The sequence below is a fragment of the Hippocampus zosterae genome, chromosome 14 (genome assembly GCF_025434085.1).
Source record: "Hippocampus zosterae strain Florida chromosome 14, ASM2543408v3, whole genome shotgun sequence".
In the NCBI taxonomy this organism is placed as follows: Eukaryota; Metazoa; Chordata; class Actinopteri; order Syngnathiformes; family Syngnathidae; genus Hippocampus; species Hippocampus zosterae.
The window spans coordinates 3,029,441-3,056,902 of NC_067464.1; the positions used below are offsets into that span (position 1 = coordinate 3,029,441).

The following is a 27,462-nucleotide window of genomic DNA, read 5'->3' on the forward strand; positions in this document are numbered from 1 at the left end:
AGCTATCTTCGGGCAGTAGGCGGGGGACACCCTGAATCGGTTGCCAGCCAATCGCAGGGCACACAGAGACGAACAACCATCCACGCTCACACTCACACCTAGAGACAATTTAGAGTGTTCAATCAGCCTGCCACGCATATTTTTGGAATGTGGGAGGAAACCGGAGCACCCGGAGAAAACCCACGCAAGCCCGGGGAGAACATGCAAACTCCACACAGGGAGGCCGGAGCTGGGAATCGAACCCGGTACCTCTGCACTGTGAAGCCCACGTGCTAACCACTGGACTACCGGGCCGCCTGTTTCACATGCAATGATCAAATATTCCAGCTGTTTGGGTTCTCCTGAAAAGTGACGATTTTGGAGCTTTCAAGATTCTGCCCGACGCCAGAGATGTGTGGGTGTGCATGTATGTATGTTTGTACATCCATACACAAGCAGACCCTCGGTGCGTTTATTCAAATGCTTGCGAGCATCTGTTTTTGCTTTAAAAAGCACTTTCGCCTATTTTCAAGTGGGCATCTGATAGTAACAGCTTCATCTAAGTTAGCTGTACCCGCAAAACAGACCCAAAATAAATAAATTAGACTGGTGGAGTGAACCAACTTTTAATTGGAAAACAAGCGCGCACACACACACAAAAATGACATTGGTATAAAAAAAAAGACTTAACTCCTCGATATAATTGCTTTGTTTTTGTTTGTTTCATCTATACATGAGGTTGAATTGACAATGTTGGGGTGGCATGGCTCCAGTTGTCGAGCGCTCATCTCTCAACCCGGAGGTTGGGGTTCCAATCCCTGGCCATCATGACCATGTTGAAGTGCCCTTGAGCTGAACCGATGCTCATCAAATGAAGATACAGTTTGAAAGCGCTTGTGAGTCCAATGTGACGTTCATGAGCCGCTGCCATCTCAGCACGACCGATCATGTTAAGGCTAGAGCACGATGTACATCCAGTCGTGAAGTTTTTTTTTTTTTTGTCTTGGCACTGGCAAAGGAACTGAAAAGCTGCATCCTGAGTTTAACGCGGGTTCCCTTTTTGGTTTCTCGGTAATCTGAGTGCTTAGTGTTCGTCCGTGCAAGGCTGGCTCAAACTTGGCATAAGTTGTAGCAGGCCACTGGTTTCTCCAAGATGTTGTCGCCATCCACCTCAAACATAAAATCACAGCGGTGCGCGATCAGGGGTGCGTCGGATAGCGTCACGCTCTGGTTGCCTACGGAGATCACCGTGTCTCTCTGTTGGGGCGGGGGGGGGGGGCAAATAAACATTTGTTGGTCTTTGTGAGATGACTAAAATATGTCAACACTGTCTTAATTCTTGAATTCTTATCCATATATGCCTATGTTTCGCCTTACCCGTTTTGATGATCCTCCATTATTGACGATGGTGGGGGCGATGACATCTAAGGCGACCCCCGTTGTGGCGGCGGCTTTCTCAAAGTCTTTCCTGCATACGTGTGCCATGATACCGGCTGCTAAGGCATCGCCGAGGACGTTTATCATCGTCCTGAAGCGATCGCTGTGAAAAATGAAAACGGGTGACATTTGACCTCAGTTGAATTTTAAAAAAAAATCTTTTGCCATTAAAGTGCCTTGCGGCGGCGGGACTCACAGAACCCAATCGATGGCCACAATCAGAGAGATGTCCGCAGGCGGTAAGCCCACAGAGGTCAGGACGATCACCATGGTAACCAGACCAGCTTGAGGTATTCCAGCCGCGCCGATGCTCGCTGCTGTCGCCGTGATGCTAAGGCGGAAGAAGTCAAATGCAGACACTTCCATACCGGTGATTTTTACAGGTTATACCGGCAAACGGTCAGCCGGCTACAGCCTAGACGCCTCAACGGGAGAATATTGCCTCTTGTTACGAAAGAAATTTCAAGATACGAAAGGTAAAAATACAGTATGGGCTGCTAATCGGAGTTCCGACTTTCCTGAACGCAACATACTTAGAGCTGCTCTGCCATTGGCTACTACCGATCATCTTCCTGGCATCCCATTGGCTAAGAGGGACCTCTACCGCATGTCTCAATGTGTGTCGATAGCTAGAAATGTGTTTATGCGGCATCCTTGTCATTCACCCCTCCGGTTTACGTAAATGCGAATCAATCGATCAATTGTGCAATAATCTAATTGTCACATGTATTTCTTACATATTGTGATGCATTTTTATGCTTTAGAAAACATTTCTGTCTGAATTTTGGAGGCCGCTTGGAATGGATTAGGGCATTTACATGGAAAACGCGTCTCGACTTAGAACATTTTCTCGTGAAGAAATTTACCTCGGAACCAATGAATTTCATAAGTAGAGGTACCACTGTACAGACAAGCCGCCATTTACGCTTGAGCAACGTTTATTCTTACTCTTCCAACAGTTAAAGGAGATTGAATATCCGAAAGATACCTTATGGTGACCAGCTGACCGAAGTCCAAGTCGTATTCGTTGACTTGAGCGATGAAAATGGCAGCCACCGCCTCATACAGGGCCGTTCCGTCCATGTTGATGGTGGCTCCCACGGGCAACACGAAGCGAGCGATCTGACGGTCCACGCCACAGTTCTCCAGTAGACACTTCATGGTGATTGGCAAAGTGGCCGAGCTGAAAGAGGACGAAACCCACCTTGGGGGCGTCAACGCGGGTATCATCCGCCGCAAGTCACGCTTGGATTGCGCTCACCTTGAAGACGTGGCCAAGGCGATGACCAGAGCCTGTAGGAGGCCCCTGATGAAGGGAAATGGGTTTTTGCGCGTGAAGAAGAAGTAGAAGAGGGGCAGCAAGATGAGGCCGTGCACGAACAGGCCGGACAGGACCGTGATGAAGTACATGCCCAGTTTTTCTCCCAGGTGGGCTGGATCGTGCATGTCCAGGATCTTCCCTGCCACCAGGAACACAATGCCAAAGGGGAAATACCTGCAGGACGGAATCAATTTAGCGAATAGAAATCATTTGGATGATCCTACCTGACCTGAAGCAGAAAAAAAAAGTTGAGTCTGATTTCATACAGGACAGTGAGAAAAAAAAGTATGAAATCTCGCCTTCCTACTACCCGTCAACTAGGGCACTTCAGGTACTGCTGAACTGCTGCGTGCTATTTATTTTTAGATCTAATCTGCCTGTGCTCTGTGTTTATTTTTCAAGCAAGCATGTGCGTGTACGGAGTGTGTTCCTCACCACATGGCCGCGTTAATGATCTTCATGACGCACTCGTTGATGCACTGGCACACATTGACCAGCGGCGCTCCACGTTCGCCCATCTTTCCCAGGAGCAGCCCTAAGGGTGCGGGGGGGGGGAAGAGTTTTCACTTGCAGGACCCCAATCCTTGTCCCCAATATGGAAAACCTTGAACCTTGAATCTTCAAATACAGAAATATCCCACCCCACCCTCTGCTACTCATTTATCCGTAAACTCCAAATCAGCTCATCTTACCCATGGTGGCAGAGAAGATGACGATCCCCAGTACGTTCATGCCCTTGCTGGTACTGGGCACGATTTTGTAGTTGATGTCCGGCGCTGGGGTGATGTCCAGAAAGACTGGGTGACCCAGGCGGGGATTGTGATAGTCGGGCATGACGTAGACGTAATTGGCTTGTGATTCCTTGCCGTTGGAACTCTGCACGATGGGCACTAGGTCCGTTCGGTACTGGGGGTGGGGAAACCACAATACAAGAGTTAATGTGAAGATATTTCACACTCGCTGTGATATTTTATTAATGGATCTGCTTACCTGTTGGAAGGTTGCTTCAATTAGATTGGAAGGGATCATGTTCCTGTAAAAGACGAAAAACGGTGCATTTTCATGTCTGCGCTCAAATATGATATGGACCTTGAACAGAATAACTGTGTTGAATGAAGACTGATTTCTTTCTTTTTACTTTTTTATCTACCTTATTTTCTGTCAAATTATTACTGTATATGTTTTATGTTCAATAAACAAACAAACAAATGTATCCCATCCATTGATTTTCTATAACGCTCGTCTTCAGTCGAGTTGCAAAGGGGGGCGGGGTTGGGGGCGTACACCCTGACTGATCGCCAGCCAATCACAGTGTCGCAGGTGAACAGCAGCCGGATACAGACAACCACGTTCACTTTGAATGTAACTCATTCATCCATTTTCAAGTTATTCTCTTGAAAGTTGCCGGTGAGCTGGAAGCGACCCTTGGACCGGTACGTGGGGGTTCTCAGGTTTGAAAAGTGTTTCGCGGTGTTTATAAAACGTGAACGTGTGTTTCAAGCAAGCAAATTAGCATTAGCGGCGATTTACGGTAGCCGCTTTGTCATCTGTTGACTCGTGACGTCATATATTCCTATTTGACGAATACATGCGGCACTACATGAATCTGTACCAATTCCGATTGAGGCGTTTATATGGAGTATTTTTTTCGTGGCTACGCGTAAACACTCCTTGTGTGGGGTGTTTGCCAAATGCGCCAACAGTCTCAGGCACGCAAATTAGAAATTAGCATTCGCGGCGATTTACGCTAGCCGCTTTGTCACCTGTTGACTTGTGACGTCAGATATTCCGATTTGACGAATACACGCGGCACTGCATGACTCGGTATCAATTCCGATTGAGGCATTTATATGGAGTATTTTTTTCGTGGCTACGTGTAAACCCTCGTTGTGTGGGGTGTTTGCCAAATGCGCCAACAGTCTCAGGCACGCAAATTAGAAATTAGCATTCGCGGCGATTTAAGCTAGCCGCTTTGTCACCTGTTGACTTGTGACGTCAGATATTCCGATTTGACGAATACAAGGGGCACTGCATGAATCGGTATCAATTCCGATTGAGGCGTTTATATGGAGTATTTTCCCACGTAAACCCCCCTTGTGTGGGGTGCTTGCCAAATGCGCCAACAATCTCGGGGTTTTATCCAACGTGTACGTCACCGAAAGCGAGGCCGGGGCTGTGCGCACATGGCAAGTGCGCCTCTCTTGTCGAAAGTTTGCTCGCCTAGCGCGGCAGGCAGACGAACACGGCGCTGTTAAATAATCAGATTTAGCGCTAATGTATTCGTGGAGCTCTTACATGAATGGCGCTGCGCTAAAACACACTCAAGGCTAACGTAGAGGGAGAGTGAGTGCGCGATTAACAGATTACCATTAAGTAGCTTCCTATTCTTAGGCGACCAGTGACGCTGCAACTCTATTAACCACCATGATTTCAAAGCCAAAGGTTGAGTGTTCAAATTCAAAGTCAAATGTCCCCACTGCCCCTCTAATGACATGCGCTAGATAATCCCAAATGACAACACTCACTGGAGCCACTCCAACTACACGTCCTGAGCTCACGCAATCAAATACACAAATACTACAGTACGTTCAATACTGACTTCCCCGGTCAGATGCGCATCGTTTACCTGATGAGGTCCAGCAGAGCATCAGCCGAAGTCATCACAGGCCCCGAGCTGGCGTGGTGGCTGTCCTTCTCCGTGCCCACCCCCGGGTGGATAATGAGAACGAGCACGATGCCCACGATGACGGCGATGAAAGTTGTCCATAGGTAGTAAGTGATGGTCAGGACACCCAGCCGGCCGCTGGCCTTCGTGTCCATGGCTGACAGACCAGACATGAGACTGAAATGCAAAATTAGGAGGCGTGGAGTTAATAGTCTGGTCACAAGTGAGATGTTTTGGTCATGACTATTGATGACACAAAAGGAATGTCCAAACTTAGGGCGAGGCGTGCATAGAGACCGCCACGATGTCACATAGGATGAGGAAAAATGTTAAAAACCAATCCAAAAAATTGTAAGTCACTTGCAAAGCAGTTAAATTTAGCGAAAGGAGAAAAAAAACATTTGGTATTTTGTCTGATTTGTTGGAACATACCAAGTCTTCTTTTAGAAAAAAAAAATCAATAAAAAATTGGGATCAATTGTACGGGTTGGCTTTTTTTTTAGTAAACAGATTTTTTTTCAAAGTAATTTAAAACAAATAAATTAAAGATGGTGGGAAAGAAAATACCAATTGGGTTTTCAACTACTAAATTGTGTTGCATGTATACCAAAACTTGCACACTAGCTTTAAAAAAATTTTTTTTTCTTTTGTACCTGGATGTGATGAGAGGCAGAATTAGCATCTTCAACATCCTCATCAGCAGCTCCCCAGGGAAAGAGAAGTAGATCTTGGCCTGGTGATGGAAAGGGGGCGGGGGGGGGGGGGTGGCAAACTTGAAACCCCAAACACACCCTCGGTACCATAGGCAAGAAAACTTGGCAAAACTGACACGATTGCTGTATATTCTTTTTCCAATCCATCGATCAATTGTGAACCGCCCCGCCCACTACCCTTTTAAAATGCATCCAGTGAGCCGTCACTGAACCGTTCAACTCGCAGAAGTACTGAAATAATGCTGATGCATGCGCAAAATGTACTATTACCATCTCGCAGAAGACGATTGAATCGTTTGTCACCGGCTTGGATATTTGAATGATGATAACACATTTTGGAGTAAATAAATCACAATTTCTGTATTTCAGTTTGGGTGCAACTGGCTCATTCGCCGTGTTTCTATGATGTCATCAATCCAACCCGTTCAAACCCATCCGTCTTCCATCCATCCATTCATTCGTCCGTCCGTCCGTACCTGTGTCGACAGGTTCAGCGACCTCAAGAGGAATCCCAGAGCGCAGCCCGTCACCACAGCAAAGACGGACAGCGTCAGGAGGCCGTTCCTCTTGCAGTACTGCCTGATGTACGCGCTGACCTTCAACCACACGCTTGGCAGCATTTTCTTCCACCGCTCCATCCTGACCCAACCGTCCCAGTACTCGGGGCGCCCTCCCCGCCCGACCCCCCCCTGAGCCGGAGCAGCCGCCCAAGTCGTAGGGCCAGTGAGGTACACCGCGTCCTCCGGGGAGATCAGTCGGCCTGCACAATTCCTGTGTCGGGCTGTGAGGTGCTCATCCAGGTCTTGGAGAGCGCGAGTGTTCCTTGACTTTTTTTCCTGGTAAAGTCTCCCTGTATTGGATTATCCTCCCCTCCCATGTCAATGAAGACTCCCCTCCCCTCCCACTTTTGCTTCGCTCACGCTTAAGAGGGCTCAAGACAAGGTGGTAGTGCTGTTTCCATTCATAGCTCATGAGGAGAAAATCACGACCGACCGAGCCTTTTAGAGCCGTTTCATTCACAAAGAAACGACGGGCGAACTGACTCGCCGCAGTGAGTTCATACCCGAGCAATTTAACCGCCTGTTTCAAAATGCTTATCCGGAAAATGCTTATTGTAAGAGTTTAATTTATTCTGTGGCTACATTTGTCACTTTGATCCTCACTACGGTCGCGGGGGGTGCTGGAGCCCATTCCCAGCCGTCTCCCGGCAGTAGGCGGGGGACACCCTGAACCGGTTGCCAGCCAATCGCAGGGCACACAGAAACGAACAACCATTCGCACTCACACCTAGGGACAATTCAGAGTGTTCAATCAGCCTGCCATGCATATTTTTGGAATGTGGGAGGAAACCGGAGCACCCGGAGAAAACCCACGCAGGCCCGGGGAGAACATGCAAACTCCACACAGGGAGGCCGGAGCTGGAATCGAACCCGGTACCTCTGCACTGTGAAGCCCACGTGCTAACCACTGGACTACCGGGCCGCCCATATTAGAACATATAGTCGTAAAAAAATTTTAAAAAATAAAATAAAAATTCCATGCTTTAATTCAGTGGACATTGTGCTGCTCCTTCCCTGACCACAAGGGGGCAGCGTCATACACACATGCTGTGTATTCCATGTAGAGTCGATGGTGCGAGTACAAGGAAGACTAAGATTCAGGAATATTACTCGTTTGTCGGAGAAGGAGAAAGAACACACGCACGCCTGTATCGTTATATTGTCTGTCTACATGTGCTGCACCATCAGTCTTCACATTACCGATGTCGAAAGGTTCATACCTGCCGCAACATCAATGCTAGTTTTATCGGCCACCACAGCACCGTCGCAGCAACTCCCCCGAGAGTAAATGTCCACGTTTTTTTGGAAGAAGTTTTCAAAACGAATAAGAAAAAGTTGTTGGGCCTTAAGTATTACTGTAAACTTCACCTGGGAGTGGCAATAAACATCTTGAATTGCCATGACACCCCCCCCCCCACATGCAAACCCAATTATCCCAGCAGTGTGCCTTCTTAAGCCTCCGTACGTCACAGCGCCTCCGCTAACCCCTCGACCGTCCTGAACTTGCTTCGCTTAACAATGTCCGGCGACGTCACTCGCCACCAATCCAATCAGCTGTAATCTCCGTTGGGAACAATGTAACAACTCCAAGTGTTGTGACACTAAAAAAAGACTTTGAGTCCGAGCACAACATGGTGCATTAGGAAAGCGTTCCACGTTTTGCGTTGTTGCCGCCTTATTTCCAAATTCTGTCATGAATCTAGAAACGAGGGGAACTATTGAGGTGTCTCGAGCAGTTGGGGATTCAGTGCCTTGCCCGATGGCACCTGTGTAGGGCTGTGAAAGCCAAACGTTGTTTAGCTTCAGTACACGTCATAATCCATCGGTCAAATCGATTACGTTTTTTTTTTTTGGGGGGGGGTGTCTTGTTCAGTGGACATTCACTCTCGGGGAAGTTGCTGAGACGGTGCTGAGGTGGCCGATAAAACTAGCATTTATGTTGCGGCAGGTATGAACCTTTCGACATCGGTAATGTGAAGACCGATGGTGCAGCACATGTAGACAGACAATATAACGATACAGGCGTGCGTGTGTTCTTTCTCCTTCTCCGACTAACGAGTAATATTCCTGAATCTTAGTGTTCCTTGTACTCGCACCATCGACTCTACATGGAATACACAGCATATGTGTATGACGCTGCCCCCTTGTGGTCAGGGAAGGAGCAGCACAATGTCCACTGAATTAAAGCATGGAATTTTTATTTTATTTTTTAAATTTTTTTACGACTATATGTTCCAATATGGGCGGCCCGGTAGTCCAGTGGTTAGCATGTCGGCTTCACAGTGCAGAGGTACCGGGTTCGATTCCAGCTCCGGCCTCCCTGTGTGGAGTTTGCATGTTCTCCCCGGGCCTGTGTGGCTTTTCTCCGGGTGCTCCGGTTTCCTCCCACATTCCAAAAATATGCATGGCAGGCTGATTGGACGCTCTAAATTGTCCCTAGGTGTGAGTGTGAATGCAAATGGTTGTTCGTCTATGTGTGCCCTGCGATTGGCTGGCAACCGGTTCAGGGTGTCCCCCGCCTACTGCCCGGAGACAGCTGGGATAGGCTCCAGCACCCCCCGCGACCCTAGTGAGGATCAAGCGGTTCGGAAGATGAATGAATATAATGTACAGTCATGGCATAGTTGAATAGAATAGAGTTGAACTGTTTTATGCTCGTCAGTACGGCACTATTAGCAGTTATACACAGAGGATAAATCAAAAAAATAAATAAATAAATAAAAAATTATATGTATATATATATATATATATATATATATTATATATATGTATGTATGTATATATATATGTATATGACTGAGTACCATCATAATATCTGTCTACATGTGTTGCTGCACCGTTTATAATCCGTTGCTGAAAGGGTCAAAAGCACTGTGACGCAGATGGTATTTAGCATAAGCATTAAGCTAGCCGACGCATTGTAAAATTGTCAAGATGTTGTTCTCTTTTCTTTCTACTTAGTTGACTTAAACTGGGAGTGGCGAGAAACGACGTGAATCTTGTTTTTTTGTTTTTTTAAGAATTGTTTGCGCTGTATATGCACGTTGTCATTCTGCTCCAATGATTGCCGGAGCTTGCTGCTGTTTTTGTTTGATGAGCAGTCATGCTCATCATTCAGAATGTCTTCTTCTTGCCACTTTCACTTCGCTCAAAGTCGAAGGAGGTTTTTGCACTCGTCTGAATCACCGTGTCTACCAGCCGCTGCTGTACCAGGCAAAAGCGTAATAATCAGCCACGTCTTCCGCCTGGACACCTGTGATGGTCAGAGTGTAGTCGGAACCGGATTGTGTGCCGCTGAATCGAGATGGCGTGCCGGAGAAGCGAGTGGTTGCTCCGGTGATGAGCGTTTTGGGAGCCTGTCCAGGTTTCACTTGGTACCAAGTAAAATCACCCACAGTTGCACTCCCCGTGGCGCCGATGGTCGCCGTGCCCCCTAGAGAAACGGACTTGATTCTGACCTTCGGCGTCACAAAATCATCCTCGGCGGAAGATCCTGAAACGAGATGAATGAGAAGCTAACCTCCATCGTCATATGTTTAGCCAAAGCCCCCCAAAAATTATTATTATTATCATGTATTTTGCGCCGACATTAAGTTTTCAAGCGTCTCACCCGGAATCAGGAGAGCCCAAAGGGCGAGGGCGAGCGCGTCAGACCACATCCTGACTCGGGTTGCGAGTGGAGTTTGGGTGAAAAGCGGCGTGCAGACTTTTAAAGAAGCAGCGGGGCGGCCAAGCGTAGAAGCTCACGCAAATAAAGCTGCGAGCTAGCGAGCGCACCTGTCTTTGCGAAAGTGAGCGGTCGCCGCCGCTTCCTGTTTTTTTTTTCGACCGTTCCGTGTCTGAAGGGATCGGTAGCTGCATGACTGTTCTTGGCGAACATTCACATTTTTTATTGCCACGCGGCTACGGCTGAAATTGATATTTGAACCCCAGATTTTTTTTTTCATCCACATCGTGTCAACGGTCACTTTGCATTACATTTTTCAAACATTTTTCAAACCGTCCTTTCACCCGTCAATCGACTACGGTCGGAGTCACTTGATGGAATCAAGTTTAAATTGTTTTTTTTCATTCATTCATTCATCTTCCGAGCCGCTTGATCCTCACTAGGGTCGCGGGGGGTGCTGGAGCCTATCCCAGCAGTCTTCGGGCAGTAGGCGGGGGACACCCTGAACCGGTTGCCAGACAATCGCAGGGCACACAGAAACGAACAACCATTCGCACTCACACTCACACTCACACCTAGGGACAATTTAGAGTGTTCAATCAGCCTGCCACGCATGTTTTTGGAATGTGGGAGGAAACCGCAGCACCCGGAGAAAACCCACGCAGGCCCGGGGAGAACATGCAAACTCCACACAGGGAGGCCGGAGCTGGAATCGAACCCGGTACCTCTGCACTGTGAAGCCGACGTGCTAACCACTGGACTACCGGGCCGCCACAAATAGTTTTGTTTTTTTTTAATTTATTTTTTACGTGTTTCACACAATCGAATCAATTTTGTGTATTCATAAGGGTCGATTTGAAACAGCGATTCTCCAAATGTACATTTACCGCGATTGGTGCATGGGCACCCTCTTGTGGCGTGTGAAAGAATCACTGAAAGAAAGACAATTCACCTTCCCAACTTTTAAAATAGTTTTTTTTTTTAAATTGAAAAACAAACATAAGAGTGAAGCTTTTAGCTCCACGTAAATGAAACCATTTTTTTAAAAACTTTGTTTTAAATCCAGTGCAAATCAATTCAGTTGTATTTCACTCAAGTAGCATAAATATGATTTTTCAGGACTAAAACCTCACGATGCGTTCCTTGACTGTTTTTAATGTTGGCCACGGTGGTACTTTGAGAGCAAAATGTTATTTTTTTTGAAGTGGTATTTTGAGAAGCACTGGTTTCGCGCCATTAAACTAACTAATGCATGTTGTAGGAAACAATTTGTGTTCAAAGTGATGCAGAAGTGTATGCAAATGAAGCTGCGAGTGCACCTGCCTTTGTGAAAGTGAGAGGCCACTGCTTCCTGTTTTTTTGGGGACTCATTGGACTCTTCCACATCAGTCTGAGGGCACTACTGTCTGCATTTTTTTGAGCAAAAATGGATATGTATTGAGTACCTCTTTGATTCTGCCACATCCGTCGGCCAAGATCCCAAAAGGCCCCGTGGCGAGCGCCCTCGACTGACCTCCCATTTATGGAAGCAAACTGTCAGCAGCATCAGTGTGGGTCATCGCTCACCGACACTCCGGGGGGAGTTTTGTTTTCGAACGGCCGCCTCACCACTTTGCATGGCTGTGGTTGAGTTTCGCTGAAGGAACCAAACTCATCCTTGGTAAGAGTTTTCATCACTATTATTTTAACGTTACCATCTGTTGTTTTCCACCCCTCCACCCCCCCAATCCTCATTTTCAATGTTCAAAAACATTTTTCAATTCATGTTCACTTCCTCTAAATTTGCACTTTTCCATGACGCCATTCAAAAACCTAACCGACATAACACATTTGTAAAAACTCCGGAACTCTCGACAAATTACTTTTTTCAAGAATCTCTAAAGATAAGGCCTTCATTCAAGCTTTTTCTTATTTTCTAGTTTTGTGCCTATGTGGTCGCAACAAAAGAGTGCTCGCAAGCCAGAGCAGAGACTGAGGCCAATTTATTTGTGCAGCTCGTCCTCATCTCCACATATCCTACACGAGTTATAAACATGCTTTTGTCTATTTTATTTCATTCTGTAGCTGTATTCATCTTTTACTGTACACAGCACTGAACATGTAACTGTGTCATATGACATTTTAAAATGTATAGCCTATCGGTAAAGTACTAGTAAAATGTATTTTTATTGTATTTATTTGTTTATTTACAAGGAAGCAACATTATTAGCGTCAACTTTTACGAAACAAAACCTTACTTTGAGCTTGATACCCAATTTGACATGCTAATATTAGCTGCTAACGACTGTCTTTTATTTTATTTTTTCCTCAATGTTCGGCCGTGGACTAGTTGTCACCAAAATGAAACTGTGCAGACATTTCCTAAGTAAGCATGAAGAACAAGAACAAGAATTGATGTGCCGCATGAGCTACTGACAATTCGTTTTTAATGATTGGTTGTGAGCTTGTTGCCACGGCTAGTAGCAGCTAGCTAACATTAGCCTTTTTTTGAAGAAGAAGTAAATAAGTCATTATTGTCAGTTTTTACAAAATAAAGACTAAAATAAAGCTAAAAACCAATATTGACACGCTGATATTAACTGCTAATGGCTTCTTCTCAAAGTGTGGTGATACATTGGAATGATACGATAATGTTTATGACGCATTATGAGCATTTGGCTTTATGTTGCCAACGAGAAGCTAACAACAACAACAACAACAACAAAAAGTGCCTAACAAAGTATGTCCTTGTGGATTCACATGATCCGAACCATGACCTGACTGCCGTTAAAAGCGTGCGCAATTGAAATAACCGCTTCTCTCCTGTCCTGTTCCCAACAGCGGGTGAGGTGCGTCGTCCCACCCTGACTCTCTTCCCCCCTTCCAAAGAGCAGCTGCAGAAAGACAACGTCACGGCCGTATGCGTGGCAAAAGGGGGCCTCCCCCAAGACTGGATCTTGAGCTTGAGGGTGGGCAGCGCTTCCAGTACCTCGCGAGTATCCTACAGCCCCCTGGGGGAGGCAGGGGGGGACGGCCTTTACGGCTGGACCAGCACTTTGAACCTCCCAGCGGACGAGTGGAGCACGGCCCGATTGGTGAGCTGCGAGGCCACCCTCGCCGGGCAGAACCCCGTCAAGGTCACCCTGCCGACCCCGGGACAGTGCTTGCAGTAGAGCCCGAGGTCGAACCCGAACCCCAGCCTGTGTCTTTTTCAAACATTGTGAAATAAAGTGTCTGAGTATCTGCCTGTGTTAGCCCCTTTTTGGACAAGGGAAGTAAATTGGGTCACACGAAAAATGCCTCTGTGAATAAAATCAAATACACGTTGAACAACACATTTATTGGGAGATTGGGATTTATTGCCCTTGAATACAAAGTAGGGGTGGCCCGGTAGTCCAGTGGTTAGCACGTTGGCTTCACAGTGCAGAGGTACCGGGTTCGATTCCAGCTCCGGCCTCCCTGTGTGGAGTTTGCATGTTCTCCCCGGGTCTGCGTGGGTTTTCTCCGGGTGCTCCGGTTTCCTCCCACATTCCAAAAACATGCGTGGCAGGCTGATTGGACGCTCTACATTGTCCCTAGGTGTGAGCGCGGATGGTTGTTCGTTTCTGTGTGCCCTGCGATTGGCTGGCAACCGATTCAGGGTGTCCCCCGCCTACTGCCGGGAGACGGCTGGGATCGGCTCCAGCACCCCCCGCGACCCTAGTGAGGATCAAGCGGTTCGGAAGATGAATACAAAGTACAATCATATATTTTGTCGTAGCAGTCAATATTATTTAATGGAAGTAGTTTCCATTAAATAATAATAATATTAATAATAATAATACACCGTTAAGTTTAATTGAATTAGTTTAGTGAAAAACAGTGCAGTTGAGTTGGCGTCTGTCACGTCGTACCCGAAGCGACAGAATAATCGCTACGTGTACAACAAAATAACTGAACGTGGATCCCCGAAATAGCAGACACAGAAAGAGGTTTGTCAGAGAACAAAAGGAGTCTTTAATTCATTCATCTTCCGTACCGCTTGATCCTCACTAGGGTTGCGGGGGGTGCTGGAGCCTATCCCAGCCGTCTCCGGGCAGTAGGCGGGGGACACCCTGAATCGGTTGCCAGCCAATCGCAGGGCACACATAGACACAGTGGTTAGCACGTGGGCTTCACAGTGCAGAGGTACCGGGTTCGATTCCAGCTCCGGCCTCCCTGTGTGGAGTTTGCATGTTCTCCCCGGGCCTGCGTGGGTTTTCTCCGGGTGCTCCGGTTTCCTCCCACATTCCAAAAACATGCGTGGCAGGCTGATTGAACACTCTAAATTGTCCCTAGGTGTGAGTGTGAGTGCGAATGGTTGTTCGTTTCTGTGTGCCCTGCGATTGGCTGGCAACCGATTCAGGGTGTCCCCCGCCTACTGCCCGGAGACGGCTGGGATGGGCTCCAGCACCCCCCACGACCCTAGTGAGGATCAAGCGGCTCGGAAGATGAATGAATGAAAAATTGTGTTAGGACACGAAATTTGGTTGAATTGAATTCAAAATCAAAATGACCCTTGGTGATGACAAATAACCAAAATTTTTGGTCCATCATATAATATAATCATAGCTAGTAATAGTAACAGATCATAATAAAGACACACACACACACACACACAGAGCTACTAGATTATAATTATCCTCATAAGGTAACAGTCCACGTTTAAAGACAATCATGTTTAAAAACAGCTCGTGTTTGTCAGTCTGCTTCAGTGATCCAGCAAATTTCGGAATGTCTTCTTCTTGCCACCTTCCTTGCAACGTTGAAGCATTGTGAAATAAAATGTCTGAGTATCACCATCGGTCTGCGTAGCAGCTGCCTTTTGGAGACGGGAACATGAAAAATGAAAGCCTGCGGTGTGACATTTCGCTGACTTAATAGTTTGAGCTGAAAATAAAATGAAGTCAAATGGAAAATAGCAACTATTTATGGACACGTAAAGTTTGCACTCCAAAAAAAAAGGGGGGGGGGACACTTATTGAAGTAGTTTAGTCTTGAATAATAATAAAAAATATAACCACATTTCAATAATTTATAAAAAAAAAGAGAAATAATCACGCACTCCTCAATAAAATGAAAACATCAGAGTTTTAGAAATGAAAAATAAATATTTATTGCACATAAATAAAGAGAGGGGGCGGCCCGGTAGTCCAGTGGTTAGCACGTCGGCTTCGCAGTGCAGAGGTACCGGGTTCGATTCCAGCTCCGGCCTCCCTGTGTGGAGTTTGCATGTTCTCCCCGGGCCTGCGTGGGTTTTCTCCGGGTGCTCCGGTTTCCTCCCACATTCCAAAAACATGCGTGGCAGGCTGATTGAACACGCTAAAAATTCTCCCTAGGTGTGAGTGTGAGTGCGAATGGTTGTTCGTCTCTGTGTGCCCTGCGATTGGCTGGCAACCGATTCAGGGTGTCCCCCGCCTGCTGCCCGGAGACAGCTGGGATGGGCTCCAGCACCCCCCGCGACCCTAGTGAGGATCAAGCGGCTCGGAAGATGAATGAATGAATGAAATAAATAGAGTTTGCCCCCCCCCCCCAAAAAAAAAAAAAAAAAAAATCACATCCACCTTCCGCAGGCCACTTTCACTTCTCTCAAAGTCCAAAAGGGGTTTTTGTACGCCTCTGAATCATCGTGTAGACGTGCCGTAGCCTTCCTGGGCCAAAGCGTAATAATCAGCCACGTCTTCCGCCTGGACACCCCTGATGGTCAGAGTGTAGTCGGAACCGGATTGTGTGGCGCTGAATCGAGATGGCGTGCCGGAGAAGCGAGCGGTTGCGGCGTAGATGAGGAGTTTGGGAGCCTGTCCAGGTTTCACTTGGTACCAACTGAGATCATATCTAGTGTTTGAATTCGCCGTGGCGAATTCAAACATATCTACATATCTAGTGTATGATGAACTCCATGTGGCGGTGATGGTCACCGTGCCCCCAAGAGAAACGGCCTTGACTCTGTCCGTATGCGTCAAAAAATCATTCTCGGAAGAACCTGAAATGAGATGAAGATATCATTTTCCACAGCGATACAAAACCCTGAAGAGACTTATCATCATGATTGCCGTATATTCTGCTCAGACACCAAGTTTCAACGAATCATACCTGCAATCAGCTGCATGCTCATGCAGAGAAGCAGCGGGAGCGCGGGCGACCACATCCTGACTCGGGTTGCGAGTGGAGTTTGAGTGAAAAGAAAGGATGTGCAGACTTTTGAAGAAGCGACGGAGCGATCGAGCGCACACGCTCATGCAAATAAGACCGCCAGCGCAGCTGTCCGTGTGAAAGTGAAAAATCACGGCTTCCTGTTCTTTGGATTCTTTCGCATCAGTCACAACCGAACATCAATTTGGAGTTGTCAGTAAACTGAAAATGCATGTTTTGATGATTTTTTTTTTTTTTTAAAGGAACGCCACATACAAATGAAGGTGAGAGGCCACTGCTTGATGGGGTTTTTTTTGGGACTCATTGGATTCTTCCACATCATTCGGAGGGCTTCGGTATTTGCAGTTTTCAGCAAAAATGGACACGTTTAGTACCACGTCCGCCCTCGACGAGCCCGCGAACGTATACAGTTGGAAATGGTCAGCAAACGGGCTCTGATCGGCGCTCATCGACTGTCGCCGAGGTTTTTGTACGGCCCGCTTCATCGCTTTGCATCACTGTGGTGGAGTTTCAGTAATGGAACCAAAGTCGTCCTTGGCTGTAAGTAAAAGACTTTTTGTTGCGACTTTGCGGTTTTGCACCCCCTCCGAAAAAAGTTTTATGATCATTCTTTTCTTGATTTGAATCCCAAAATTATTTTGTGTACTCAGATACTCAGAGCATCCACGTTTCCGGAAAAAAAAAAAAAAAGATTTGGAGAAATTTGCGTCAAATTCGACATTTCTTGACCGATTCGAACTCATTCAGCGCTAAAATATTCAGTTCAGACATTATTCAAGAAGCGCATTCAACAGATTTAGCAAATAAATGAAATACTTTTCCTTTCGCAAGTCATTTTCTTTTTTCTTTCAAAAACACGCACAGATTTTCAAAATGTCTGGAAAAATTTTCAATCATTTGTACTTTTTTTTTAATCTTGAAAGATAAGGCGTCATTCTCCCATTATTTCTTTTTTTTTACATTCGCGTGTGTGTGTGGTCGCTTCATAAAAGCAAGAGCAGAGACCAATTATTCTTTTTTTTTTTTTTTTTTTGAGGGGCGTAACTAACTCGTCCTTATTGCCACATATTCTACACGAGTTACAAAATTTGAATTTGTTAATAAAAACCCAACTCGGTATGCTAATGTTAGATGATATTGGATTGTTTTCAGTGATTGGCTGTCTGTTTGTTTTCAAATCTAGCAATATCTAGCTAACATTAGCTAGCTTTTTTTTTTTCAGTTTCTAATTTATCATTCTGGTCAAGCATCAATGTCAATGTTTTGCAAAACAAATTAATGTACAGCTGCGTCTTAAGTCGTAGGAACAAAACTCGAGCTGCTATATTAGCTGCTAGCGACTTGTTTTAAGTGTTTGGCTGTGAGCTTGTTTGCCACAGTTAGCATTAGCTAGCTAGCATTTTCCAACTCAGTATGCTAATGTTAGATGATAATGGATTGTTTTCAGTGATTGGCTGTCTGTTTGTTTTCAAATCTAGCAATATCTAGCTAACATTAGCTAGCTTTTTTTTTCAGTTTCCAATTTATCATTATGGTCAAGCATCAATGTCAATGTTTTGCAAAACAAATTAATGTTCACCTGCGTCTTAAGTAAGCCGTAGGAACAAAACTGGAGCTGCTATATTAGCTGCTAGCGACTTGTTTTAAGTGTTTGGCTGTGAGCTTGTTTGCCACAGTTAGCATTAGCTAGCTAGCATTTTCCAGCTTTTTGAAAGTACAAAATATTGATATCAAAACAAAAACGCCCAGACTTGCATCAGAGCTTAAAAAAAAAAAAAACAGAACTGCAACGCTGATATTAGCTGCTCATGGCTTGTTGGCAAAGTTTGGCCCTACTTAAAATCCAACGATCGAATAATGTTTAAGATCAAATCTGCCAAAAAGATTTGGGTGCACATTGCCTTGTGAGAAGCGAACAAACAAGTGTTTCGCAAAATGCGTTCTTGTGGATTTACTTTATGTTGCAAACGACAAGCTAACAAAACACAAAACGTGCTTAACAAAGTGTGTCCAAGTGGATTCACGTGACCCGAACCTTGACCTAAGTGCCGTTGAAACTGAATAAAACTTCTCCTCTCCCGTCTTGTTCCCAACAGCGGGTGAGGTGCGTCGCCCCACCATGATCGTCTTCCCCCCTTCCAAAGAGCAGCTGGAGACTAGCAACGTCACGGCCGTATGCGTGGCCAAAGGGGGCTTCCCCTCAACTTGGACCTTGAGCTGGAAGTTGGGGGGGACCCCCAATACCTCGGGGGTGTTCAACAGCCCCCCGGGAGAGCCAGTCGGGGACAGCCTTTTCAGCTGGACCAGCACCCTGAGCCTCCCGGTAGACCAGTGGACCAAGGCCCAATCGGTGAGCTGCGTGGCCACCCTCGCCGGGCAGGACCCCGTCACGCAAACCCTGCCGGACCCGGGACGATGCTCTCAGTAGAGCCCGAGCCCAAGCCTGAAATCATCATGTCCTTGCAACGTTGAAGCATTGTGAAATAAAATGTCTGAGTATCACCATCGGTCTGCGTAGCAGCTGCCTTTTGGAGACGGGAACATGAAAAATGAAAGCCTGCGGTGTGACATTTCACTGAAAATAAAATGAAGTCAAATGGAAAATAGCAACTATTTATGGACACGTAAAGTTTGCACTCCAAAAAAAAAGGGGGGGAAAAACACTTATTGAAGTAGTTTAGTCTTGAATAATAATAAAAAATATCATAACCACATTTCAATAATTTATAAAAAAAAAAAGAGAAATAATCACGCACTCCACAATAAAATGAAAACATCAGAGTTTTAGAAATGAAATATAAATATTTATTGCACATGTTAAAAATAAATAAAGAGAGTTTGACCCCCCCCACCCCCCCACCCCCCCTGGGCGGCCCGGTAATCCAGTGGTTAGCACGTGGGCTTCACAGTGCAGAGGTACCGGGTTCGATTCCAGCTCCGGCCTCCCTGTGTGGAGTTTGCATGTTCTCCCCGGGCTTGCGTGGGTTTTCTCCGGGTGCTCCGGTTTCCTCCCACATTCCAAAAACATGCGTGGCAGGCTGATTGAACACTCTAAATTGTCCCTCGGTGTGAGTGTGAGTGCGAATGGTTGTTCGTCTCTGTGTGCCCTGTGATTGGCTGGCAACCGATTCAGGGTGTCCCCCGCCTACTGCCCGAAGACAGCTGGGATAGGCTCCAGCACCCCCCGCGACCCTAGTGAGGATCAAGCGGTACGGAAGATGAATGAATGAATGAAATAAAGAGAGTTTGCCCCCCCCCCCCCCACACACAAAAAAAATCACATCCACTTAATTGAGTGATTCATCAGCTTGTTTGATTCCCAGTCATGCTTGGCACCTTCCGCAGGCCACTTTCACTTCTCTCAAAGTCCAAAAGGGGTTTTTGTACGCCTCTGAATCATCGTGTAGACGTGCCGTAGCCTTCCTGGGCCAAAGCGTAATAATCAGCCACGTCTTCTGCCTGGACACCCGTGATGGTCAGAGTGTAGCCGGAACGGGATCGTGTGCCGCTGAATCGAGATGGCGTGCCGGAGAAGCGAGTGGTTGCGTCGTAGATGAGCATTTTGGGAGCCTGTCCAGGTTTCACTTGGTACCAACTGAGATCATATCTAGTGTTTGAATTCGCCGTGGCGGTGATGGTCACCGTGCCCCCAAGAGAAACGGCCTTGACTCTGTCCGTCTGCCTCGGAAAATCCTCGGCGGAAGATCCTGAAATGAAATGAATGACAACCTAACCTCCACCTTGACGCGTCACCAAATCTTAAGTCGAAGCCAAAACTTTTATTCTGAATTGAAAAGCTTGAAACATTATTTATTATCATTCTTATCATCCATCCGAAATTAAGTTCTCAAGCGTCTCACCTGGAATCAGGAGAGCCCAAAGGGCGAGGGCGAGCGCGTGAGACCACATCCTGACTCGGGTTGCGAGTGGAGTTTGCGTGAAAAGAAAGGATGCAGACTTTTGAAGAAGCGGCGAAGCGGCTAAGCGTAGAAGCTCATGCAAATCAAGCTGCGAGCGCACCTGTCTTTGCGAAAGTGAGAGGTCGCCGCTTCCTGTTTTTTAGACTCTGGACCACGTCAGTCTGAGGGCCATCGGTCGCTGCATGACTGGACTTGGCTACATCCGGCGTCGGTGTGAGGACCCGGTTGGCATTCGTGAAGGATGCGGTTCATTTTTGTGTGGACAATCAGGTCTGGGGTCGAGTCCCCATTTGTGATGATTGTCTTTAGTCGTAAACCGAAGAACTACAGTAATTACTACGTTCATCGGGTGCACGGGGTGGTCGCCGGTCCATCGCAATCACTCATATTGACAACGATACGGTGTCAACCAACCCTGGTACTAAAAATTAGGTGGAATGGCTGAAATGCCCCCCCCCCCCAGACTCTCGTGCGGATATCCAGATCAGAAAACGGGTGGATGGAGAGACAGACAGACAGACAGACAGACAGACAGATAGATAGATAGATAGATAGATAGATAGATAGATAGATAGATAGATAGATAGATAGATAGATAGATAGATAGATAGATAGATAGATAGATAGATAGATAGATAGATAGATAGATAGATAGATAGATAGATAGATACGCAATAATTTTCTTTAGATTCCAAGAACCGTTTTTTTTTTCTTCCCCTGCCGCCGTGAACGTTATTCTCGGCTCTGATTGGCCAGCGAGCGGCGCTCAACTCCTCTCTCAATGTCACAAGTCTTATGATTGGCCAGCCGGCGTCCCTAAGTCTTATGATTGGCCAGCCGGCGTCCCTCGGTTCCCTCCCCCCTCGTGATTCCACCGCAGCTGCGGTCCGCTGCTGTCTTTTCAGTGGTAACTTTTCCTTATCAAGGTCAGTAAAACAACCGGTTTTCAACACCGAATCCCCACCAGTCGCCGTCTTTTGTGTCATTTTGTGTCACACCACCGTGTTTGTCGTCGCTTTCCAGGCTCGAAAATGAGTCATTTCAAGGAGCGATTTGTGACTTTGCTCCATGAGAAGAACTTTGTCACCGACCAGCTGGCGACGCTGGAGCAAAAAACGGGAATGAAGAGAGAATATATCGTCTTGGGTACGTCCAGACACGCGCTGTAACCTCTTCTTTTTTCCAAATTTACAAAAACAAAACAAAACAAAACAAAACAAACAAGAACGTCTGAAAATGACGTTTGAAAATAAAGGCGTCCTCTTCGACGTCAAGCTAGCAAGAATACCTGAGCTAGCTGTGATGACGTCACCGGGCATACATTTGCCCATTCTGGACTTGAATGCAAACTTTCTCTTCCTCTTCCGTTAATTAGACACCCAGGTGTTCAAAGTACTGTACTCGCACTCTGTACACAAGTAGAGGTATGCATGCACGCCTCGAAAGAAAAGTACACCAAGAGAAGTACTGATTGAGCCCCCCACCAAAATACAAACCGGCATGTACAGTAAGTACTGTACAAAAAAATGTTGATGGATCTTTGCTACTTATAGGGGCGACAGCAAACAGCTAATTTCTCATCACTAACTGACGCTTCCTCAAAAGCGATCACAATTGCCAATATAGCGTGCCGCCTAAAAAAAAAGCTTAGCTTTCAACTGCCACAATCAGGATCTTACAACAGATCAGTGTCGTAGGCTCAAGTGTTCTTCAAAAATGACCAGTAAAAAGTGCATTCAATATTGCGAGTAGTAAATTAAGCCATTATTATTTCCAGGGTGTGTGTGGGTGGTGGGGGCTGTACTGAGCAGGTATCATTTTGACCAAGTTGGCAAACTTTGAGAAGGAGTTGGTGCAAACCTACTCTTGGTTTCAGTTGGAGGTGACAGTAGAACACCTGCGCCTGTGTTTACGCTTGTGCAAAGTACATGCAAATTTTATGCAAATGACACCACTTTTCACGAGGGATTAAATGTTTTGCCAGGGTACGGCTCACCTTTTTGATAAGCTTGCAATTTTTTGTCCTACGTATATTTTTGGGGTAAATTTTTTTGTACAGGGCTTGGCAGTAACTTTTTTTAAAATTAAGGTGGAATGGCCCCTAACTTGAAATTTTAGGGGCGCATACAATACAATACAATACATGCTGATTTCTATAGCGCTTTCACAACAGCGGTAGCTGTAACAAAAATGTGCATGCTATAAGTCGTCTTGCAAATATTCATCCCACTAATTTTCACAATGATACAGCTTTTTTTTGGGGGGGGGGGGTTATGTTGTAGTTAATTTTTCTCCTACATCAATTTCCGCATCATTGATAACATTTCTGCCAGCTTCATTTTCCCATTTGAACATCACGCGTGCTTTCACGGCTAGCCTCTTTGTTAGCTTGAAGCCCCGCTCTTCCAGTTCAGTCTTCTCATGGAGGCAGTCGACTATTCTTCGCCGGCAAAATGAGATGCTCCACCACATCGTGTCCCATCCCCCTCGGCGTCCACACTTTGTCTCGTGTTACATCTGCAAGTCAAATATTTACATCTTGCCGGCAATGGTGATGACTCACGTTTCAGCTGAGAGACTCCGAGAAAGTTTCAGGCCGCCCATTTGGTTCTCGGTGTTTGCGCTCCTCCTCATCCTGCTGCCGGCATCCTGCCGGCGGCGGCGCGGCTGCACGTCACTCAAGATTACTGATTCCAATTTGCCACCCACTCACTTCCTTTGTGAAACTTGTGCTCTGCTTTGCCCTGCGCAGGTGCCCTGGGTTTGGTCGGACTCTACCTCCTGTTCGGCTACGGGGCATCGTTGCTATGCAACCTCATCGGCTTCGTCTATCCGGCCTATTTCTCGTACGTATCGGCTTCCACGTAGTCCCTTCCACCACACGGCCTAGCCGCCAATATTATGACACGCAAAGTCGTCCGATTTTATTCAATGACTTTGTTCTTTTTTTTTTTTTTTTTTCATTTTCTACTTTTTTTTGTAAATCGTATGTTTTCTAATATTTGAGGATTTTTTTCTCATAAATTCAGTATTCTTTTGTAATTTTTTTTTCTAATATTTTGCCTTTTTTCCCCCTCATTTTTTTTACCTTTGTAATTTGTGTACTGTACGTTTCGTCCAACATTTGTGGATTTTTGTAATTAGCATTTTTCCCAACTAGCTACCGAAATAGATGCTGTATCACCATTTAATTGTCCTTCATCTGTGGACAGATTGAAAAAATGATTCTAACATTTTTGGGGGATTAGCATTATTTGGTGACACGAATAAATAAGTAATATAACGCATATATAGGCCTCACATCTTACACCAGATACTTGATTCGATAAACGCCGTGGTCCAGTGTTTTCAATATTGTATTTATTCTTGTAGTATGGAAGCACGAAACTGCCAATGTGGAGTCAACATTTCCGACTGGCAAATTCCTCCAAACTCATTTCGATCTGTTTGAAAGTACTTGCGAGGCGAAATGTTCAAAACTCACCGGAATATTGTCATGCTTTCGGACAAAGGGGGACGGACATATGTAACGTTAAGAATATCAAGCGCATTTGTGCTGGTGACTTTGGAACTTGTCCTCTTTTGAAGTATCAAAGCCATCGAGAGCACGGTGAAGGAAGACGACACGCAGTGGCTCACCTACTGGGTGGTGTACGGACTCTTCAGCATAGTCGAGGCCTTCTCCGACATCTTCCTCTTCTGGTTCCCCTTTTACTACGCGGGCAAGGTACGTCTGTCTGTTACACGCGCGCGAGCGCACAGCGGCCTCTTGTGGACGGTGCGGGCACATCTCAAAACTTGAGACAACGAATGAAGATTCAAAAGAGAGAAAGCAATCGCCCACGGATCTTTTCTTCATATATGTGCCCCAGAAAAATGAACCGCTCGATAGTAAGGCTCAAATAAAATGATTTATTGCTTCTTCTTAGGGCTCAGCAATGTTGAAAAATAATCCTTGCGCTCGACGGCGTTAACGAAAACCCCAATTTGCCTCGAAAATGACGAACGGCGTCTCCCCCGCAGTGCGCCTTCCTCATCTGGTGCATGGCTCCCGTCACGTGGAACGGCTCCGACGTCCTGTACAAGCGCCTCATCCGGCCCTTCTTCCTGAAACACCAGGCCGCCATGGACGGCGTGGTGAGCGACCTGAGCGCCAAGGCCAAAAGCGTGTCGGAGAGCGTCACGCAGGAGGGTGAGATACCTACGGTCTACATGCAAGTACCAGCACATTTTTATCTCGACGGCATGCCGGAGCGGTGGCCGCGGCCGCCCTTCTCGCCCGCATGCTCTCACCCGGCAAGCATCAGCTATTCACACGCCACATTCACGCTTCGCAATACGTGTAAGTAGGTGCGGAGGTTACTTCTGGGTGGGAGAAACTCGGACTGGGTCATTTCGCAAAATGGCTAGCGTGGTAGCTAACGTCAGGACTGAAGCAGTTCATCCGAAACTGTCAAACTACGGCGGTAGAGAAGACGACGTTCCGGACGTTCAGCATTCGCGACCACTTGCCGGTTTTCTCGGTCACCTCGCTTCGGTTTCATGGCGTGAAAGGAGTTTGTTTCATCAGCAGTGACGTCAAGAGATTTTGCCACCCAGAAGTACGCGTTGTCCATGATACAATGCTACGTCGGAGTTTGTGGTGCGGCGAGTCCTCAGACTCCACTGGCACGCAATGGCAAAACTCTTTAACGTTCGTTATGTTAGCTTGCCGGCTGTCTAATACTCTACCTGTTGCAAATTTGGTCGCCATCACAACTGAAAGAAGAAGGAGGACTTTGTTGTTGAAGGAGCTCCGCAAAATGACACGAAAATGGCGACTTGAAGCCAAAGTGATGAGTCTGGGTTCTTGAGTCTTTTTTTTTTTTGTGGGTCACTTCATTCATCATGACTACCAAATTTCATGGTGTTTGGTGAAACTAGCTGTGGGCGCAATTGAGTCGAAAATGTTTGCCAAACCAAAATGACAAACTTCCTGTGACTATTCAATCAGATTTTTACGGCTCTGTTCATCATCGACCAAACCGCCTCTTTTTGGTGCTCAGTGAAACCATCGGTGGAGATTTTTATTTTTTTAAATTCTGATGCATACCACTCTAAAATAGTTTTCAAACCAAAATGGCCGACTTCCTGTGTCTATTCAATCAGATTTTTACGGCTCCGTTCATCATCGACCAAACCGCCTCTTTTTGGTGCTCAGTGAAACCATTGGTGGAGATTTTTATTTTTAATTCGGATGCATACCACTCTAAAATGGTTTTCAAACCAAAATGGCCGACTTCCCGTGTCCTTTCAGTCATGTATCTTTGAGGCTTTTTTTTTTTTGGTTATCTTACGACAGACTCGACAACCAAATTTCGTGATTCTAAGTAAAACTGGTTGTGTGCAATTGAGCCTCCTTCTTCTTTCATTGGCTGGTTTGAGTATTTCAAAATGAGTCTATAGCGGGTGGAAAAAAATGTTTCTTTCTCTTTTGTCTTCAGCTGTTAATCGAGCTCTCAACCTCAACAAGGACCAGTGAGGAACATGGGAACGCTAGTTTGTGTGAGAATGTGTGTATTTGTGTATGAATGATTGTGGGTTGTTTGTTCAAAGGAAAAAAAAACTAACCATTAAACACTACCGTGGCTACGATCAGCACAGTGTGACAATGTGGGACACAATCATCATGGTTGAAGCATTCCTGGAAGATGTTTTGCATTACTGAGCCATGAAAACGAAACCCTGCGATCCAAATGATGCCACGTTTGTGTTCCTCTTTAAAAAGCATGGCTCGCATCTTTTTTCATCGATTATGTAATTATGAAGGCACAATAAACTGGAAATTTGATCAAACTGTCAGACCTTTGTCACTCTGCATTTTGTGCACCCCTGGTGACAAAAATTTTAAATAGTTTTGTTTTGGTTGTTTGATATGGCTCATAGAAGAAGCGTTTTCCTCAGTTTAGTTTTTTTTTTTTTGTTGTTGAAGTTTTTAAATTGGCATCCTTACTGATTTTTGGCCAACCATTTTAAAAAATGTGTTTAAATAGCTCCTGCACTTTTTTAAATAGCTCATAGAACTAAATTTTTGTTCTATTTTGTAGTCCTCCCCTCAGACTTTTGAAATTTAATTTTTCTATTTCTTTCTGTATTTTTTACACACTTTCTTGTCTTTTTATGTTGCTCTTTTTACGATACAGTATATTGTGTTTTAAATTTTTTATTCTATTTATTTTTGGGCGTGCATTCTATAGCCCCCCCCCCCCCCCCCAACACAGTTCGGCAGGCCAACACATCCACCACTTGATCCTTTTAAGGCGTCCCGTCAACCTCCTCACCCCCAAGCCTTGAGAGCACATTTACGGCGCCTTCAGTCGGCCTAACTGCCCGGACGCTAATTTGTTTTTGGTTGAATTCACGCTCGAAAGGCCTTCAATGAGAAGCCCTTTTGTGCCGGGCGCTCTGCGGAGAATGCGCAAGAATATGTCCAGCCAAGCATCATGTGCACACCACCGTGTGTGTGTTTTGTCATTTTTGCCTTGGCTGTTGACCCCAAACTGACCTGTTTTATTCCGGAAGCATGACTAGTTACTGTGACAAAAAAGATGGGGAGGGGGGTGGGGATTGGCATGTTTTTTTTATTTATTTTGTTCAAGGAGCTTATTTGGTGTTTTCACATTTGGAAAAATAATTTCTTTTCCCTCGCCTCTTCGTGGCTTGACACTTGTAGATATACCTATTTGCAGATTATTTTTTGGAAAAAAACAAACACTTTAATTGTATTGAAATGACGCTTAATTAAAAAAACGTGGTCAATAAATCTGTTGCATCTATTGGATTGCAGAGACCCTTTCATTTTTTCCAGTTTTTTATTGGATATATTTTTAAATGGTTAATGCCTATTTTTTTTTTTTGTTGTGTTCGATTTCGGTTTTATAAAGCGTCATTTTCAAATATGTGTACATACGTCTCCTTTCCAAATCGTTCAACAAATCATTTCATTGAGCTGAAACAAAACAAAACACCGAAAGCAGTTTGGCGATTTCCTAGCACCAATTGGATTTTGTG

The 27,462-nt window shown here is 45.7% G+C and overlaps 2 protein-coding genes, 1 long non-coding RNA gene and 2 gene segments (V, D, J or C); 2 read left to right on the forward strand and 3 right to left on the reverse strand.

The window, feature by feature from the left end:
• Positions 1–296: 296 nt before the first annotated feature.
• LOC127615188 (excitatory amino acid transporter 5-like) lies at positions 297–6,753 on the reverse strand. The gene is made up of 11 exons (XM_052086780.1): positions 6,592–6,753; positions 6,056–6,135; positions 5,364–5,579; positions 3,728–3,770; positions 3,430–3,643; positions 3,173–3,272; positions 2,678–2,911; positions 2,405–2,599; positions 1,613–1,747; positions 1,357–1,519; positions 297–1,236 (listed from the first exon to the last, which is right to left on the reverse strand). The coding sequence occupies exons 1-11, from the start codon at positions 6,751–6,753 to the stop codon at positions 1,090–1,092; spliced, it is 1,689 nt and encodes a 562-aa protein (XP_051942740.1). The 3' UTR covers positions 297–1,089.
• A 3,027-nt stretch (positions 6,754–9,780) lies between these two features.
• Positions 9,781–20,511, reverse strand: LOC127615197 (immunoglobulin kappa variable 1-6-like). The segment is given in 4 exon segments: positions 9,781–9,928; positions 16,035–16,145; positions 20,071–20,199; positions 20,353–20,511. Coding segments are annotated over 4 exon segments (351 nt in total).
• Positions 16,840–18,999, forward strand: LOC127615196 (Ig kappa-b4 chain C region-like). The segment is given in 2 exon segments: positions 16,840–17,032; positions 18,589–18,999. Coding segments are annotated over 2 exon segments (456 nt in total).
• Positions 17,538–18,208, reverse strand: LOC127615199 (uncharacterized). Its single transcript, XR_007966843.1, has 2 exons — positions 18,072–18,208; positions 17,538–17,778 (listed from the first exon to the last, which is right to left on the reverse strand). It is a non-coding gene; the product is annotated as an uncharacterized LOC127615199 (long non-coding RNA).
• A 753-nt stretch (positions 20,512–21,264) lies between the features above and the next one.
• Positions 21,265–27,232, forward strand: zgc:101744 (Receptor expression-enhancing protein 6-like). The gene is made up of 5 exons (XM_052086795.1): positions 21,265–21,558; positions 23,165–23,258; positions 24,001–24,139; positions 24,436–24,604; positions 25,896–27,232. The coding sequence occupies exons 1-5, from the start codon at positions 21,444–21,446 to the stop codon at positions 25,931–25,933; spliced, it is 555 nt and encodes a 184-aa protein (XP_051942755.1). The 5' UTR covers positions 21,265–21,443; the 3' UTR covers positions 25,934–27,232.
• The last annotated feature ends 230 nt before the right edge of the window (positions 27,233–27,462 follow it).

Bases quoted from the DNA above. Each gene is read 5' to 3' on its own strand.
- LOC127615188 (XM_052086780.1), bottom strand. From the start codon at position 6,753: ATGGAGCGGTGGAAGAAAATGCTGCCAAGCGTGTGGTTGAAGGTCAGC. The intron at 3,644-3,727 runs GTAAGCAGATCC...CCCCACCCCCAG, and splicing joins TTGAAGCAACCTTCCAACAG to TACCGAACGGACCTAGTGCC. The intron at 1,520-1,612 runs GTGAGTCCCGCC...CATTTTTCACAG, and splicing joins GTGGCCATCGATTGGGTTCT to CGATCGCTTCAGGACGATGA.
- zgc:101744 (XM_052086795.1), top strand. From the start codon at position 21,444: ATGAGTCATTTCAAGGAGCGATTTGTGACTTTGCTCCATGAGAAGAAC. The intron at 23,259-24,000 runs GTACGTATCGGC...CCTCTTTTGAAG, and splicing joins GTCTATCCGGCCTATTTCTC to TATCAAAGCCATCGAGAGCA. The intron at 24,140-24,435 runs GTACGTCTGTCT...TCTCCCCCGCAG, and splicing joins CCTTTTACTACGCGGGCAAG to TGCGCCTTCCTCATCTGGTG.